At 44.8% G+C, this 17237-nt stretch overlaps 1 protein-coding gene across 1 annotated transcript in view; it reads left to right on the top strand.

Annotated features, from left to right (window-relative positions):
• CRB2 (crumbs cell polarity complex component 2) overlaps positions 1 to 15686 on the top strand; it is a 41644-nt gene extending 25958 nt beyond the window's left edge. Inside the window, exons 7-13 of the mRNA XM_013956585.2 lie at positions 3624 to 4571; positions 5405 to 5961; positions 7405 to 7570; positions 8390 to 9257; positions 10673 to 10789; positions 11494 to 11620; positions 15291 to 15686. Of these exons, the coding sequence (XP_013812039.2) occupies positions 3624 to 4571; positions 5405 to 5961; positions 7405 to 7570; positions 8390 to 9257; positions 10673 to 10789; positions 11494 to 11620; positions 15291 to 15518 (3011 nt within the window). The 3' untranslated portion in view covers positions 15519 to 15686. The remainder of the gene's footprint in view (positions 1 to 3623; positions 4572 to 5404; positions 5962 to 7404; positions 7571 to 8389; positions 9258 to 10672; positions 10790 to 11493; positions 11621 to 15290) is intronic.
• Positions 15687 to 17237: the final 1551 nt, after the last annotated feature.

Raw genomic sequence — 17237 nt, 5'->3', positions numbered from 1 at the left:
TTTAAAGTCACCTAATGATGTAATGAATTAGATTGGTAACATTGCTCTTACTATTGGTAGTTCAAATATTAATAAAAATTTGAGCTAAAAGATATAGAGAGAACAGAGAAGACTCTTGCAGAGTAACTTCTTATGTAATATGGAGTCTCCTCCTTTTTTTTTAATTTCTGAAAAGGGATGCCTAAGCTTCTCTTAGAGAAACAAATTAGTTTTAGACATCTTTTTAATACCCGCTTTCCAGTGGGTTTGCAAAGACACAACTGTCCATGTTTTGGGGAAGATTGGAATCATGGAAACAATCCAAGAAATGATCTGCACTTCTTCATAAGGTAATGGCCTCAAGCAAAAATCTTGTTATTTCTGGCGCAGGGAAAAGTTGCTTCATTTAGCTGGCATCCCCTTCTTCATTTATACTCCATCATTTTCTGTCAAAACCCAAAATTACAGACCCTGCTGCTGAGCTGAAATTAGCATCTAGGGAGCAATATGCAACAGAAATTTCTTTCCTGTGTCTTATTTTGGTGTAACTGAAGAATGTGACAAACTGGAGATTTTCAAATGAAAGTGACAAAAATCATTGGTGACAATGGAGGAGGCGGCAGCAGGATAGCTGGTTGATGAAGGGTATGGTATGATCATCATAGGGTAGGTAAGGAGTTAGTGGTGTTGCACTGGGGTAACTGGTAAGCAAGAGGTGACATTGGCTTCCAGGAAAAATTTGTTGTCAGCCAGATTTTTAGAGCTCTGCCACTGTCTCCTCTGCTACCAGTGTGTTTTCAAAAGTGCTCCAAACTCGACTCTGATGTTGCGCTGGCTTCTAGGAGGGCAAGAATACATTAGACGTTATTTTAGAGGCCTTTTCCTTCTCCTGCTTTAGCCCTGTGAAGGCTGGCTGTTTGCCAGCAGAAGCAACGACAGTGATAAAGACGATGCTTGTGTTTCTGGTTCCTGTAGGAAGAGCTGTCCCCCTTTCTTTCTGCTGCTGAACATCTCCCTTTCCTCTTTGTAAGCTGTGAGGTTAGACAGCAGTGTGTAAAGATCTGAAGTGTCAACTTATTCTTTTCACCCTTTTCAAACAAATAATCTAGAAATCAAACCAGCTGTGTCCCAGGGGAAAGCTTGGTGTTTAATTAGCCACCAGCTTGGGGTTGTGCACTCACCATAGGGACTAATTTGCCACCTGGTATGGAGCACTCACCCCACAGGTGTCAGCTGGGAGCCTGGGAACCAGCGTAAGCAGGTGTTCCTGCTGCTGTTCGGCGGAGAGAGCACGCTGGCCGGAGGGGATGCCGGGCGGGCGGGGAATGTGATCTGGGAAAATGGGGCTCTTTCTCCCAGCCAGCTGGGACCCTGCCTCCTCAGCACTTCTCTGTCTTCCCGGAAAGTCAAAAATTCACTGCATCTCTGCTTTTGTTATCTGAACCATTGGTATCTGCTCCTCATTGCCCTGCTAAATATCAGCAGCCATTTATGGTGAACAGGCATTGGGTGATTTGTGCGCTTTTTATAGCGTAATCTCTGATCTCAAATGGCAACATCTAAAGGATTTGCGACTATACTGAACCTAACTGTATTCCCAAAGCCCTTCAACAGCCTCTCCCCTCAAATATGACTCCAACTTGCCTGTGACAGTTTTGAGAGCCCTCCAATCCACTGATAACTCAGAAAACCTGCTCCTGAGCCCCCACAGAGCTCTACTGATTTTTCTTAATTCCAGCTGAAGGCTTCCCATCTTCTCCCAGACTGGGATTCTCCAGGCCCAGAGATGTCTGTTATGCTCTATTCATGCCAAGACATTCCCTTCAGATATGGCCATAGCTTTGTGCTGATACCTTAATTCAACCCTTGCTTCTTCCTTTACTCTCTCTATTTCCTCAACAGGCAAGATCAGACCCCAGGTCTATGCTGAGCAAGCCCTGCACTGGTCACTGGAGAAAAATGGTGGTGCTGAGGTAGTTTTAGCAACACTGAATCTGTCCATCAGCAAAGCTCTTCTTCAAGGCAGAAGTTATTGGCTGAATTCAATACTTTTCCAGATACTACAAACTTCTCTTCTGGTTTAAGTCAGTAGGGAGCTACAGCTATCTCCCAGAGGGATCTGAGATAATACCTACAGCACAGCACTAGCTTAGCTAAAAAGAGCAGAATTATCAGAGCCTCCCATTTCTCCCTCAGTGCTTCTCAGAGCAGCATACGTGATATGTCCCTGCACTGACACAAAAGGATGTTTTGGGGCTGGGTCCCCACCTATCTGCAGAGGAGACGCTGGTGACAGCAACTAAGCACTTGCTCTGAAAAGAGTAAAGCAACTCGGTTAGACAGCGGGGTACTAGACGTTTGTGCAAGACTGGCTGTGAGGCTTTGCTGGGACCTGCGGGGGTCCCTTCATCAGCATACAAATTCAAGAAGCCTCCTATCTTCGCTAAGTTTCTTATCACACTTCATCAAGTCCAGCTCCAGTGCTCATAATGCAGCATCTCCCCTCGACTCTTTCCTCAGGCAACTCTCTAATCTCTTTGACATGCTCATTCTGTTTAGTGGCCTTTCTTTACAAATGTCTTTTGTGTTTTGATTCCCGTCCTTTGTGTGAGGATTCCTTCTTTTTCTTTCTGCTGTCCCGGTTGTGCTTGCTAGCTAGCTTCTGTATGTAATGCTATTAGATTGGGATAATCCATGCTTGGCTTATCTGTGCAACTGTCTCTGAAGATTAGTGAAAACCAGTGTTATGGGCTAGATAAACAGTGAACTGGTCCAGAAGGGCTCTTTCTTCTGTCAGTCTGGAAATGCTCACGAAAATGACAGCAGATTTTCATTAACCGGATTGGAGTGTAATGTCTTGTAACTTCCTTGAGTTCTGTTGGGATAAAAATGCCCTGAGGAGACAGACTAACTGTAGTGCAATACTTTCTACCCGATTCACTTCTTCAGGACTGGACAGAACTGAAATCAGCTTAGTGTGAATATGGCAAAGTGCCTGTGGAACATGTGTGGTGTGTGTTGTTTGGTAATGAACTGAGCTTCATGAGTGTTTTACAACTGGGGGGTTGTTTTGGGTTGTTTTCCAAACTACAGTTTGGATTCCCTTAGGTGAGGCTTTCAAATAACTTCTCCATCTAGTGATCCTGTTTGATGTTGTCTGCAACAACAGTGCCAGAACATGCTCCAGTCAGATCTACAGTCTTAATCTGAGTTTATATGAACTGAATCTATGAACAAGTGAAACATAAAATCCTTGCCGGTGCTGCTTTGTCTCTTTAATATCCTCTGCTTGCTCTCCTTGCGTGCTGATTTCCCGCGGTATTTGAGATCCTCTGGGAGAGGACAGCAGAGTCTCTCAAGTGATGCAGGTGGACTGGCCAAAGCTCTGTAAATAGCACCCTCTTTGCAGCAACTGGGAGGACAGCACAGAAGTGTCTTTTTCTTGCTCTTACATTAGTGTTAGGCCATTCTGTGGTGAGTGATGGGCTTCTTGCTGGCCGCTGTTGGGCTTTTGGTGGTTTCCTGAAGAGGATGGCTTAGAGAGTTGGCAGTGCTGGGGAGGGCGGTCTGCCTCGCAGGCTTGCTCTGGGGAAGGGAGCCACAGTCCCCTGCAGTGAGATCCCATGTCTAAATCTCTTTCGCAGGTGTGGAATGTGCTGTTAACATCAATGAGTGTGAGGAGGGTCCCTGCAAGAATGGAGCTGTCTGTGAGGATGGCATTGCTGACTATACCTGCCACTGTGCCCCTAGCCAGGATGGCATTATATGGGGAGGGAAGAACTGCTCTGTCAAGCTCACTGGGTGCCAGACGCATGACTGTCAAAATGAGGCCTTGTGCATCCCAACCTACCTAGCTGAGAGCCATGGCCACCTGTGCCAGTGCCAGCCTGGTTTCTATGATGCCACATGCTCAACACCAACAACGTTTTCCTTTGCTTCCAGAGGGTATCTCCTCATTGAGCTGCCCATGAACAATCAAAGCAGGAGGGACGTAGCAGGGGATCAGCTGGCCAGCATGTCCCTCCGGTTCCGAACCACCTTGCCCAGCGCCATCCTTTTTTACCGAGGCCATGAAGCTGAATACTTGTTCCTGGAGCTCTTTAATGGCGTTCTGCATGCAGGACTGAAGAGGGAGGATGTTGAGTACCTGTTACTCCTGGAGGGTCTGAGAGTTGATGATGGCCACTGGCATAAAGTTGAAGTTCTTCTGCAGAACACTGTGCAGCTAAAGCTCTGGCATGACTCTTGTGATGCAGGTGTCTGCCTGCAGAGCTCTCCTGTCCGGCACGGCACTGCTTTGATCCCGCATGCCTTCCAGAACATGCATGTTGGAGGTGCTCCTGATCCGATGGCCAGCAACACGCACAGCCAGCAGGGCTTTGTCGGCTGCCTGGAGGACCTGCAGGTAGATCTGGAAGCTGTGCTCCCGCTGGATCTCCCTGTGAGCGAGTCATCCCCGGTGACGCTGGGCTGTGAGAGGACAGAGTGGTGCCTCTCCCAGCCTTGCTCTCATGGAGGGCTGTGCATGGACCTTTGGGCAACCTTCAGGTGTGACTGTTCTAGGCCGTATGGAGGCCCAACTTGCTCATATGGTAAGTGCCAAGTGATTTACATCTGCCAATCAGTGCTCCAAAGGCACTAGATAAGTATTAATGTTAGCTCTGGAAGCAATATTTTCTGCTTGACTGGAGAGAGAACTAAAGCAGAATCCTCTGTAAATAAAATTTTCATTGATCTCTTTTCTGTCACCAGCTCCTGCAGGAATGATTGTCAGTTTTGCGGTGCAGACAGTATTCCTTGTTGAACCAGAGGCTCTGACCTCATCTTTGAATCTGATCTAAGTGATTACAGGAGGGCAGTGAAGTTGTTTCACTACAAAAAGCTGTTACTTGAGCTGCTGCCTAGAGGGTGAAAAGGAATGTGTTATAGATAAAATACGAGCTGCTAAAGGAAGCTTTCTGACAATTCTGAGATAAAATCGTACCCATTTGCATTTTTGTGTTCCTGCAAGGCTTGTATTAATATTGTTGTTCCAGGGTTGTTTTTTTTTTTTCCATTCCTTTGCCCTAATCCTAGCAAGTAGAGAGTTGCTCTGCTGTTATGGGATTTACAAATTTTAAAAGGAACTTTATAGCTTAAAATTCCCCGAATAAATCTGCTAGGTGGCAAGGGCTCTGCTAGACCTGCTTTCTCCCCTTCTGCCACTTGTGTGCTCTGAATGCCTGCCTTCCAAAGAAAGCAAGGACACATTCACCTGCTTCCTAATTTCCCAGAGCTTTGTGGGGAGAGAGCATAATTGCTCTGAAACATTTCGAAAACGTTGGGAAGAAGGGTCATGCCCCATTCATAAAGGGGCATTGAATATCCCTGTGTCAGCTGCCTTCCCTCTGTTACAGAACTGATGTGCCTTTCTCTTCTCTTCCAGAGCGCCCAGCAGCAACATTTGGCCTGGAGAATTCCACCAGCTTTGCCTCTTTTACCCTTTCTGATAGCCTTGGTGCAAATTTCAACATCTCCTTTTTCATTCGTAGTCTGAAACCTAACGGTCTGCTATTGCAGATCAGCAATGAAAGTGACCCCTGCCTCACCATATACTTGAAGAACGGCAAGCTGAAGATAGAGATGTTACCTGCAGATACCGTGACCTTTCCAGAAAATGTAGTTGATGGGAAAAGACATTTGGTAGCTCTGTCTTTCCAAGGCGGAGTTATTCATGCCCACCAGTCAGACAGATATGTGGAGCTAGGACAGCTCGTAGCGAGACCTCTTTTAGCTGGCTATGAAGTGTATGTTGGTGGACATCCTAACCCAGACAGCACTGATAAGTGGGGAGGCTATTTTAAAGGCTGTTTGCAAGACGTCCAGCTGAACACCCATGAAGTACAGTTTTTTCAGGCTGAGAACTACAGTCTGCCACAGGAACTGAATAGAGCTCAAAACACTAATCTTGTGAATGGTTGCATCTCTGATGACACCTGTAAGGTAGGAGGTCTCTCATTTCTCTCTGTGTGTGCACAGTTGTTTATTACAGGTCTGTGATTATAGGGCAGTTTGACTGTTGCTGATATCAGGAAGATAAGTGACAAGTGACTGTCTTCCTGATGACTATGATAGTAGAATAGTGACTGTACTTTGTGTGGTTTTCAGGGGCTTTGCAACTTGTTTCATCTGTTTCTTACCTTTCCGTTTGTGCCTTGTGGTTTTGTTTTCATTTCCACCTGTGAAATGCTGAAGTTGCTTTAGCTGACTGTAATTAAGCAATGTTTGCGCAGCGTGTTTGGGGGGAGTGTAATACAGGTTTTAAGGATTACAATTATGGTGTAGCATATTCCAATGCCAGCAAATGTCAAATGCTTCAATTAAATGAGGTTGAACCTGCAGGGATTGGTGCCTTTTCTTTTTGTTTCTAATAATTTAGAATTGTCTTTAGCTTATGATGGCTTTTCTCAGTTGCATGTAATTAATCAGCAATTACCTAAGTCTGAGAGGCTTCTTAGTGTATAGATAGCCAGTATTTCCTTGCTCTCTTTTTTTTTCTTCCTTCTTTTTTTTTTTTTCCTGCTAAGACATGGGCAGAAAGGAAGAGGCTGCTACAGGAGGGAAATCAGGAAAGGAGTGCGAAAGAACATCTTCTGCCTGTAATCATAGGCCTCACTCCCATTATGTAACTCTTGTCTCTCTTTACCCATTTATTTCCCAGTATAATTTTGCAAATCTGAGAGCTGCAGATTTTTCTGCAGACATAAACATGGAAAAACTGTCTTTGATCTGTATTGAGTTAGGCAAGTGTTTGCTGTGATTTGAACACAGGCAAACAAACAGAACCCAAAAGCTTTTCCAAAGAATAGCAGGGTCTGGTAGACACTTAACATCAGAGGCCGTAACAACAAAAGCAACGACAGCAAGCAAGGACATGTTTCCCTTTCCCCCCATTAAGTAACTAAATACAAACCATCAGGAGCGTAGCACTGCTTAGTGACTTGACTCAACAAAAACACTTTCCCAAGGGAGCTTAAGACTAGCGTGTCCAAAACCCTGCTCGCTATATTTGTATGCATCTGAATATGTAGATTTTGCAACAGGCTGAAGGTCAGCGTGTTCAGACCATTAGCTGCATGGGCGAGATGCTCTCTGAAGCACAAGGTTCTTGCAGATGTCCTGCCGGCTGTTCTCCAGCTTGATGGAGCTACCTAGAGGGTTTCTGTTGATCAGCAGCGCACACAGGGAAAGGCAAGGCCTCAGGAGTTGCTTGTACAGAGACCCTTTTGCTTCCTCTGCTGCCATTGATTCGCTATTTTAATTGCACTTCTTTCTGATTCGAACACTGCTTGTACTAATCTTTGTTGTCACGTTTCCCCTTACCAAATTCTCTTAGATCCAAACATGAACTATGCTGCTCCTAAATTCAACTCTCCTGTTTTTCAGTCTGAACCATGCCAGAATGGTGGCAGATGCATCGTCACTTGGAATGATTTTCATTGCAGCTGTCCAGCAAATTTCACTGGGAAACTTTGTGAAGAGAGAGTCTGGTGTGAAAGTGACCCATGTCCTGAAGCTACCACCTGTACTGATGTTCTAGCAGGATATGTGTGTAAGTGCTGCTCTCCTGCTTGGCGTTTATTGTCTATAGTCAGGCAGTATTCCTAGTTCACACCATTGCAATAAATATAAACATGTGTAAGGTCTTTAATGCCCAGGTGCATACTCTTGCAGGCAGCATGTACCTTATGGATTTACCACCAGATTGTAATAGAGCAAAGATGGTACTTAAAGATGTTTTCTTCTGTTACTTTGACTTGATCAGGGAGGAGCCTGTCCGTTTCCATGCAATAATTGCCCATCTTATTATCACTGCAATACAAAGACCATCCTGTTCCCTGCAATGTTCAGCCATTTCTAGAGTCTCAGGTTGCTTCACCACATAGGACTTACACAATTAAGTATTGTAAATGTGTCTCAATTTTCACCTATGACAGAACCACAGGGAATGAAGAAAACTGGTTAGATAATGATGCCCTTATGTGGAGGGAATATTTGCTAGTGGCTAGAAAGTCTCCTGGAACTCAGGATGTTAGGGTGTTCCCTGCTCTGCCACTGGCCTTTTCAGGGGTCTTGAATGTATTACTTTCCTGACTTATGCCATGGCTTTTTTGGCAATAAAATGGGGATAATTGCATTTTTGTGCAGTGCTTTGAGACTGATAAATAAAAATTGCTACACGAGAGTTGGATATTCCTATTAGAGGTGCAAGTGTAAACAGGAAGAGCTTTCACAGGGCCAGCAGCTGTAATCCTGCTCACGCAAAGCTTCCATGATTCCCAAGGGAGGGAACCTGCCAGGAGTTTAGTCTGTCTCAAACAGGACACTGACTGTCTTGCAAATCCCTTATGCTCTCCCCCTTTATTTATAGGTCTGGCTAATGCAACATTTAGTAGCTATGCTGCCATTGAATTTACCACCAATGCATCAGTGACGAGAACTTTGAGCAGTCTCCACCTGGATTTCAGAACCAGGGATGAAGATGCTGTTTTGCTTCGGGCTGTGGAAGAAGTGGATTCCCTCCAGATAGCCATTAAGAACTCCTCCCTGCTTGTTGATATCAAAAGTGGGAACAGCATCGAAGGGGTCAGCTTCCTGAGCCAGGTGTCTGTCGCGGACGGTGCCTGGCACACGGTCTCCATGTCTATGGAAGAGCCATCTGCGCTTTCTTCCAGATGGCTAGTTCGTTTGGATGAGTCTGTTAATATGACTCTGCAGGGAAATGCTGGGAACTTGGACTTCTTAAAAAACAACGCGCCAATCGTTCTAGCTGAAAATTTCACTGGCTGCCTAGGACAAGTGAAGATAGGGGGGATCTACCTGCCCTTCACTGCCCATCTCCCATACCCTCAACCAGAACAGTTCCTGCAATCCAGCAGAAGGACCATCCGTCTAGGCTGCACTGGGGCCGATGTCTGCGCTTCCAGCCCTTGCCTCAATGCCGGCACCTGCGAGGACTTGTTCAACTCCTTCCGCTGCGCCTGCGGTGCTGGCTGGGGGGGGCTGCTGTGCGAGTCCAACATTGATGACTGCCAGTCAAGCCCATGCGTTCACGGGGACTGTGTGGATGCAGTGGCGGATTTTCACTGTGAATGTTTCCGGGGATACATTGGGAAGAGGTGCGACATCAACGTGGATGACTGTGTGCGGCACCAGTGCCTCAATGGAGCTACCTGCATTGATGGGGTTTATGGCTACTCCTGCAAGTGTCCAGCTCAGTATTCAGGACCTCACTGCGAGTAGGTGCCTTGCTTGGTTTGATGCAGGGGTTAGAGCATCCCCCAGATAATTTGGATTTTTGCTTGGGGATGCTTTGGGAATTTTTTTCCCCTTGCTTTACAATGCTTGGTCAGTCACAGTGTGTCCTACGGGGGTCTGGTGGGCAGTATTCAAAAGTTTCAGGTGCGAGGAACGTCCTGGAGTGACAGAAATGGTCCCAGTGAGGAAGAGTTCTGGGCAGAGTGCAAGCAGTGCCGAGAATGCCGTTTTTGATGTAACTGTGATGCTAGGTTTGTAGAGTTTACCTGTATCAGGGGTTCCTAACTGTGGTATTTTTCCCACTAGTGGTACACAGCCAGCTTTTAAGTGATACTCAGCCTGCGAGAGAGCAGAGAGCTGCCAGTGATAATCATGGTGCCCACTGGTAGTAGCTCTGCAAAAACAAGCTTTATCCTGGCAAATATTTTCGTATAATATCATTGATAAAAATACATATGCAGTGCTAGACTGATGAACAGCATTCCTCCAGCTGCAGAGCCTGCTAAAAAGGGTTTGGTTGTATTGTGTGGCGTTGTTCCTAAAACCAAGGGCATTGTTTTTTTGCATGTTGCTTTAAAAAATGTCTGTTTGAGCATCTTGTTCCTTATCAAGTGAACGCTGGCAGAAAGTAGTAAAAATCTTTTCACCAGTTGCCTTATAAAGAGTTTCCTAGCTGTGATTGTGCAACTGAAATTGGCAGTACACATTTCATGATCCCTTCATGGAGCTCACATAAAATTCAGTGGGAAACTGGTGTGGAGTCAGGAAAAGGGCTTGTCTTTTTTGATCAGGTATATATTTATAGCATTGTATTAGTTTGCATAAACTCCAGCATATTTTTGAAGCAAAAATATGTTTCATGTGGGTGAAGGAAGTAGGAATCAACATGTAATTTAGACTTCCATTTACTTGTGCCTGTTCAAACTGAACATTGAGACTGGGTAAGTGCTCACATAGCTGACCTTCAGTTACCAAATCTGCCCAGGTCAAATTTCTTGTTGTTCTTGCTTCAGTTCTGTTGTAGGCAATTATCTAGTACTTGCATTACTTTTTTTGAACCTTAGGTGTGCTACAGGTAGCATCCTGCGGTATCCTGTATCTGCTTATATTTTCATCAGCAAGAGTAGGAAACTATATGAGAAAAGTCCTAGTACTGATACAGCTCCTGCATGTTCTAATAGCAGCACAAACTGCTCTCCAGGCATGCCGAAAGTAATGTTCTGGATGATTTCTGAGACTTTTCTCTTCTCAGGTTGTGTCAAACTCCTCCCTAGAAAGAGCCATGACTGCTCATGAACCTTGCCACCCCGGTCTCCGCTGTATCTGACTACACCTTAAAAATGATTGCTACTCCTGCTGCATAAGAGCTTCAAAGGCTGCCTCTTGTTTTTCTCAGGTGGCCATTCCCCCCTGAACAATGTGGCAAGAACTTCACCTGCCTGAATGGTGGCAAATGCATCAGTGAGACCTGGGGAGCCAACTGCACCTGCAAGCCAGGTTTCACGGGAAGGAAGTAAGTGCTTTTTTCCTGATGCCTGCAACGGAGCTAGTGCTAAAATTTTTACATCGGTGGGATAACTGAACAGGTTCAAATAGTTCATCATCCTTTTGCCATTCAAATGACTAATCCAAAACCGTAAATTAGATGTTATTTTTAGAAGAGGCGGGCTTGATAATGATACTGCTGGCATTGCTGATTTTCATAGCATAGACTGCTTCCAAGTATTTCTTAATTTTAAACATCTCTATTTCATAACTCTGAGTTAAATAGCTAGAAAACTTGGTGGGATCAGTTCAGGAGAAGCAGTGGTACTGACGATTGCATAGAGACAGGACAGCTTGAAACCAACACTAGGATACAGTGAATGATTAAAACCAGACTCATAATTTTGCAACTGCAAAAGTGTGTTTACCTTTATCCGTTTTCTGATCCTAATTTCTTAACAGTCTTGTGACTCATGGGAATTCATTAACTGGGCTAGAGAACCATACTGGCTTCTATCATATAGAAATGACAGAAGGAGGATTTTTATGAATGGCTAAAACTTCCATGTTGTTGGACCCTGGAGAAAGCACCTGAAAAAGATGCAACAGAAACTTTTAAAATAAATGAGGCTTTTGTAGGCTGTATGATCCATGCAAACTGGTCTTGTGCACTATGGCACAAGAACAGGTGTGAGAAGTTTCATTTAATTCTAATACTCTTTTCCTTTCCAGTTGTCAAATTAACATAAATGAGTGTGATCCGAACCCTTGCCAGAATGGAGGTACGTGTCAAGACTCTGTGAACAAATACGAGTGCGTGTGCAGTGCCAGCTACACGGGAGAGCGCTGTGACGTTAACGTAAGCACCTCCTTCCCTTTGCTCTCGGAAGCTCCTGTCTGTTCTTCCAAACTGTGAGTTGTGAGAAACAGAAGTAGCCTTAGAAGAATCCCTGGGTACGAGGCTATTTAGTGAAACTGCCTCCATATTGCGTAGTCGCCTGTATGTGTCAAGCTAAAGCGCACTAGGAAGCACAGGTAGGAAACCAGCTGGTACCAAGGAAGCCCAAAATGTGAAGCATTTTTTTTGGCAATGCTGATGCATGTTAGTCTCCAGCATATAAATAAATGTGTCAGTTACTTTTCAGTGTCCGGCATGGGCTGCCATGTGGGTTTCGGGGTTTTATATTAGATTTTGTTTAGACTGTACAACTCTTCGGATAATAATCAAAATACTGCAGTTGGACCTACAGAAAGGTATTATATTACTTATATCTGCCTTATGCCCATAGAGAAAAGGAAAACCAGAATTCTAGTTACATCCTTTTCAAAACAAGAACAATGAAGACAAATTGTATCCAAAATCCCAAAGGATTGTATGGCAGTAGATTTAGTGCTTGTGGAGTGTTAAGGCTGCTTTCACTTTCACAGTGTAAATAATGAGGTAAGAATAGGCAAACATATAAGGAAGGGGGAGCCAAGCAGTTGACATTGAATTATAACTTCTCTCATCTCTATTAAATATGAAATGGCTGGGTAATATGAAACACACAAATTCCAGAAAAAAACAAAATCTTGAGCCAGTTGAGTTATTGAGTTATTGGATTACAGGGTGTGACAGAGGTGTGTAACACATAGGACAAGGAGATAATTATTAAAAAATGTCACAAAAGTGAGGCTTTCAGTGGTGAAGGGGCTAAAAACCTACTCTAATTCTCCTCCCCTCCGCCCCATTCACCGACTTGCACTGCCTCCCACAGTTCTTGGAGAACGCAGTTTCAGCTGGTATTTTATCTTGGATGAGATAGTTTAAAGCAGCTTCTGTCCCCAAAGATCATCTGGGTAGAAATGGATGTTTGGAGAAAGGAAGTTAGATGAAGTCACGCTAAATGCGATTCAAGCAGAAGTAAAAAAACAGCGTGCTTCTGTCGACTGACTGTGCTTCTGACCTGAAGGGCCTCTTGGATAGGCAGGCTTTATGATGCTTTTCCTCTTCTGCATGAGCAAAGCATTGGTGTTTGAGACTGAAATCCTTCCTCTCTGGCAGCTGTTAAATCATACACTTGCTTCTTCTCTGTAAAGCCATTGCATGGACAGGTAGCTTGTCTGGTAACCTGGGAATGTACTAACCCCTACTGCATGGAAAATGCTATGCACCAAGGTGGAGTTTGCTGCTGTTGCTGTTACTAAGGATTCTGTAACGCATGTGCCACAAGGTCACCCCTGACATCTCCAGTTTGCATGCATAAACTCCATCGGGTCCTTCTCTTCTGTCCAGGACACTTGTAGATTCCTTGCAGTCACGTTCATCCTCCCCGTAACTTGTTGCAGAACCGTCTTTCTTTCCTTTAAAAATGACAGTGCTTGTGGTGGTGTTGGTGGTCGGGAAGAGGAGAGAGTGTGGATAACTGGTGTGTTTGCTGTTAAGGATAGGTGCAGAAAAGCAGGTACATCAGCTGCAGGCGCTCTCTTTCTCCCTCCCACCCACAGCAGCAAGTAAGGCGCGTGTACCGGGCAGCAAGGTAGCCGCCTGGAAACTGCCGTAGCATTGGTGCTGTGAGACTAATCCGCATGCTGTGCAAACTCGAACTAACCCCTAGCACACTGCTTGGATTCTGGATTTGTAAAAGGATAAGTATAATCCAACAACAAACAATCAATCTGAAATTCAGTCATTTGAAAGCGGTAGGACTTCCAGGTGCTCCGTCCTCCCGGGAATACTCTTACTCGGTGCTCGAGAGCCTCGTTTTCCTTCAGCAGTGCTTTCTGTCCTACACTGCTTTGTGACAGTGGCCCAGACTGTATAGAGCACAGTATCTAAAAGCTTTAAATAATCAAACTTGATTTCTTTTGCTTTTCATCTGTAAGGTGGCATATACTATTTTTAACAATACGAAATATTTCTTATTCTTAGGCTTATCAGGTCATTTTAAAGCTTTCTTTAATGAGACAAATTCCACATGTTTTTATTCTTTGCTGTTGCATTCCTCACCATCCTTAATTCCACTGGGGTCAAAAGAATACTCGTGTGGCTACGTTTCTTTTGTCAGTCCTCAGGCTTTCTCTTTGCCACCTCCCATCGATATATCAACCTTTTTAACATTCTCCCCTCCCTGCTACAAGTAGTCTTAATGTCAACACCAAGTAAAAATCCTGCAGAATAGACCTGCAAGTGTGTGCCCGGGCAGTTTACAAGGTTTGAATTACAGATTCAGTGGATTTCATACATACCAGTCACTATTGAAATTATTTTAAATCTTTTGCCCTGCTATTTCATAAAGTTCCTGTAAGGTAGCTATGCCAATTCTTACTTTCATATACTATAGCCTTTCTTCTGGTTTTGAGATATGTTAAATATTAAGCCTGAAAACATCTGTTTTTAGTGAAACTTGCTATACTTGCATGTCCCAAATACAATACTTCAAGGAAGCTGTGAAACACAGGTCTGCATATAACCGTGTTGCAAGGGAAAGTTTAATAGCTATATAAATTCTCTACCTTTCTATCAGTGGCATCATTAAACAACTTTTTTTTTTAATATTATATATATTTTTTAAACCATCCCTCTGCTCAGGGAAGTTTTCTGGGGTTACTGAGAATTCGTGTTACTCTGGATTTCCTTTATTGCTTTAAGAACTTTTTTGCAGAGGTGATTAGATCTTTTCTAGTGACAACTACTAACTTATATTTCAGTCTGCTATTTGTAAGGAGTTGTCTTAAGAAAAGATTCCCGCCTCAGATGCTGATTGCACTGGCATTTGAATCTTAAGGGGCTGTCCTGCTGTGAAAAACCATACACAACGAGGAAAATATGGAGTGTGTGATATTATTTGGACTGTTTTACCTCATCTAACAATGTCTGAAGTGCTGATCAGACTCTTAACTACTGCTCCTTCTAATTGTAACAAACAGCTGTATGGTTTCGTTAGCAAGTGATGTGCAAGGGACTGTTTTTTTTGTAGCAATTTTCTAGCTCCAGGATTAGCCCCATAAATTATCTGCGTTTAGGTTTGCTGTCTCTATGCCAGTTAGCTAACCAGCTTAATAAATCTTCTCTTCTCTTCCTCGTGGTAATTCTGTCCTTGTGCCCTGCATGAATTATTGTAATGTCATTAACTGTTCCATCAGTAAATCTCTGCACATAACTCTGTCCTATCGAGATTAACTGGCAGCTTTGGCAGAGCTGAAGAATATCACTGATGAGTGTCACTAGTTTTGAATTACAAAGAAAAATTCAGAACTTGTTATTGGCTGTTCTTTGCGTTAAAAAATAGTCCATTTTTTCAAAACAAATTTGAACACAGTTTGCCTAGAGATTAAAGAATTAACATTCTCTGTGCAGGTGCCCTCAAGCCCTGTATTTATTCCTTGTTCCTCCTTTTCCATTCGGGTGCAGATCTTCTGCCAGCTTTTTTTTTCTTCTTCTTCTTTTTTTCCCCCCTCTCTTCTCTAGACTGACCATTTGGGGCTCTTCAGCTCAAGTCCTTGTAACTACCGGGGTTTCATTGTTTCTCCATTAATTTCTTTTACAGAAAGGGACTCCGGGTGCTTTCTTCCCCTCCCCACTAATTGAAGTAGCTGTCCCTGTAGCCTGTGGCTCTTTACTGCTGCTCAGTATTGGTCTCATATTCATGATTCTCACGGCAAGGAAGAGGCGCCAGTCAGAGGGAACCTACAGTCCAAGTCAGCAAGAAGTGGCAGGAGCTCGGTTGGAGATGGACAGTGTTTTAAAGGTGCCACCTGAAGAGCGGTTAATATAGGCACTGCCACGGCAAGGAGATGCACCTGCGAGGCCTGCTTTGACCTTGCTCTTTTTTCCAGCACTTGCAGCAGCAGATCCACTCTATCTCTCTCAGTTTCCTTAAGGCATGGTGATGAAGACGTGGACTTAAAAGTACCTGGCAGAGTGTTGATACTGTGGCTGTTCCAGCTGGTTACATTTAATTGAGTCAGCTGCACACCGCTGGCTCAGTGAGCCCTTTTACTCCCCTCGTGCCCTCCCCGGGGGCAGCCCAGTACTTTCACCGCAACAGAAGCTGTTGAGGTGCGCCTGCCTTGAAGGTCCTCTGGCTCCGTTCCACCTTTCACGCAGCAATGGTACATTTAAAGACTGCTTTAAAAGGCAGGGTTAAATTAGGCACTAATTTGCAGATGAAGATCTATATATACTTCTGAGGAGAGCTGTATAGAGGATATTTGTGATTGATTGGTTGTATATAGTGTTCTGTTTTTTTCAACAATTCAAATTCACTCAAAGCTTTTTCAGCTCAGCAGTATGAAGTTTTCAAATCTGGTTTCACAAAGCATCTTCAACAGCAACAGCAGCTGTGAACTCCTGCCTCGTGCTAGACACAGCGTTACAAGGAACTGTCAGGAACTACTGAAATCGCTGTACGAAGCCACATCCTTTATGAAGCGATCTCTGTTTTGGATCTATCGTTAGACATTCCCATGGGTACCGCACAGCAGCCGTGTTGGCAGAACGTTGTGGGTTTGTGGGCAGGTGGCTGGAGAGCTCTGCAGTGCCCATTGCCAAATACTGAACTTACAGATTAACAGGCTGGGGGCGGCAGGAGGTGAGCAGGAGAAGAGCCCCCAGGCCTCTACTGCATCCCTTGCCTGTCCTGGGACAGCGAGGGGACTATGGTGCCTAACCGGTGAAGGGGGGATGCTTATGTCTGGCATTGCTGCCATCGCTTTGATGGTAACTGTGCAGCTTAGGGAGCAGCACAGGGGACTGGGGTGAGGGACTTGGCACTGTTTCGTGTGTGACATGCAGCGCTGTCCCCGTGGCCGCTCTGAGTAACACCCTGTTCTACCACAGCAGCCGGTGTGGGCGCATCTTAGCACCTCCTCCGTGGTGGGAGCAGTCGGGGCTGCAGCGGCTGCCCTTCTCCTTGCAGCTGTTGCAGCCACCGTGATTGCCATGAAGAGACGGAGAGCATCTCAGGGAACATACAGCCCCAGCCGGCAAGAGAAGGAGGGGGCGCGAGTGGAAATGTGGAACGTGATCAAGATGCCACCAACGGAGCGGCTGATATAAGACCTGGGAGTCACAGGACAGGTGCAGTGTCAGCCCATAACGGCCACTGATTTCTGGCTGATGTCTTGAGGTGTGTTTTTAGGCTAGCTCTGTATTGCTTTAAGCTACTTCATAGGCTGCAGGCAACTGTCTGCTGTTACTTGGCAGTAAGATTCAACTGCTTGAACAAGCTTGTTTGGTTGTGTTACTGCAGCTCTGCTCTTAAAAGACTTTTGTATAAAACTGGTCTGCCAGCAAGAGCAGTAAAAAAATGTGGGGGTGGCGGGGGGGGGATAGTTCTGCTGAGCTTGGTGGAGACCAGGAAGAAAGACGTGGTGGCTGTGGCAGCAGAGATGGATACACAAAACTGCTAAGAGCAAATAATGCTACTGTAGCGTCATCAGTAAGAGAGAGGGTAGGGACCATATGTATGGCATCCTCCCTTACTGAATTTGTG

Source organism: Apteryx mantelli, chromosome 21 (assembly GCF_036417845.1).
Source record: "Apteryx mantelli isolate bAptMan1 chromosome 21, bAptMan1.hap1, whole genome shotgun sequence".
NCBI classification, from domain to species: Eukaryota; Metazoa; Chordata; class Aves; order Apterygiformes; family Apterygidae; genus Apteryx; species Apteryx mantelli.
This window is presented reverse-complemented; position numbering and strand designations above follow the sequence as displayed.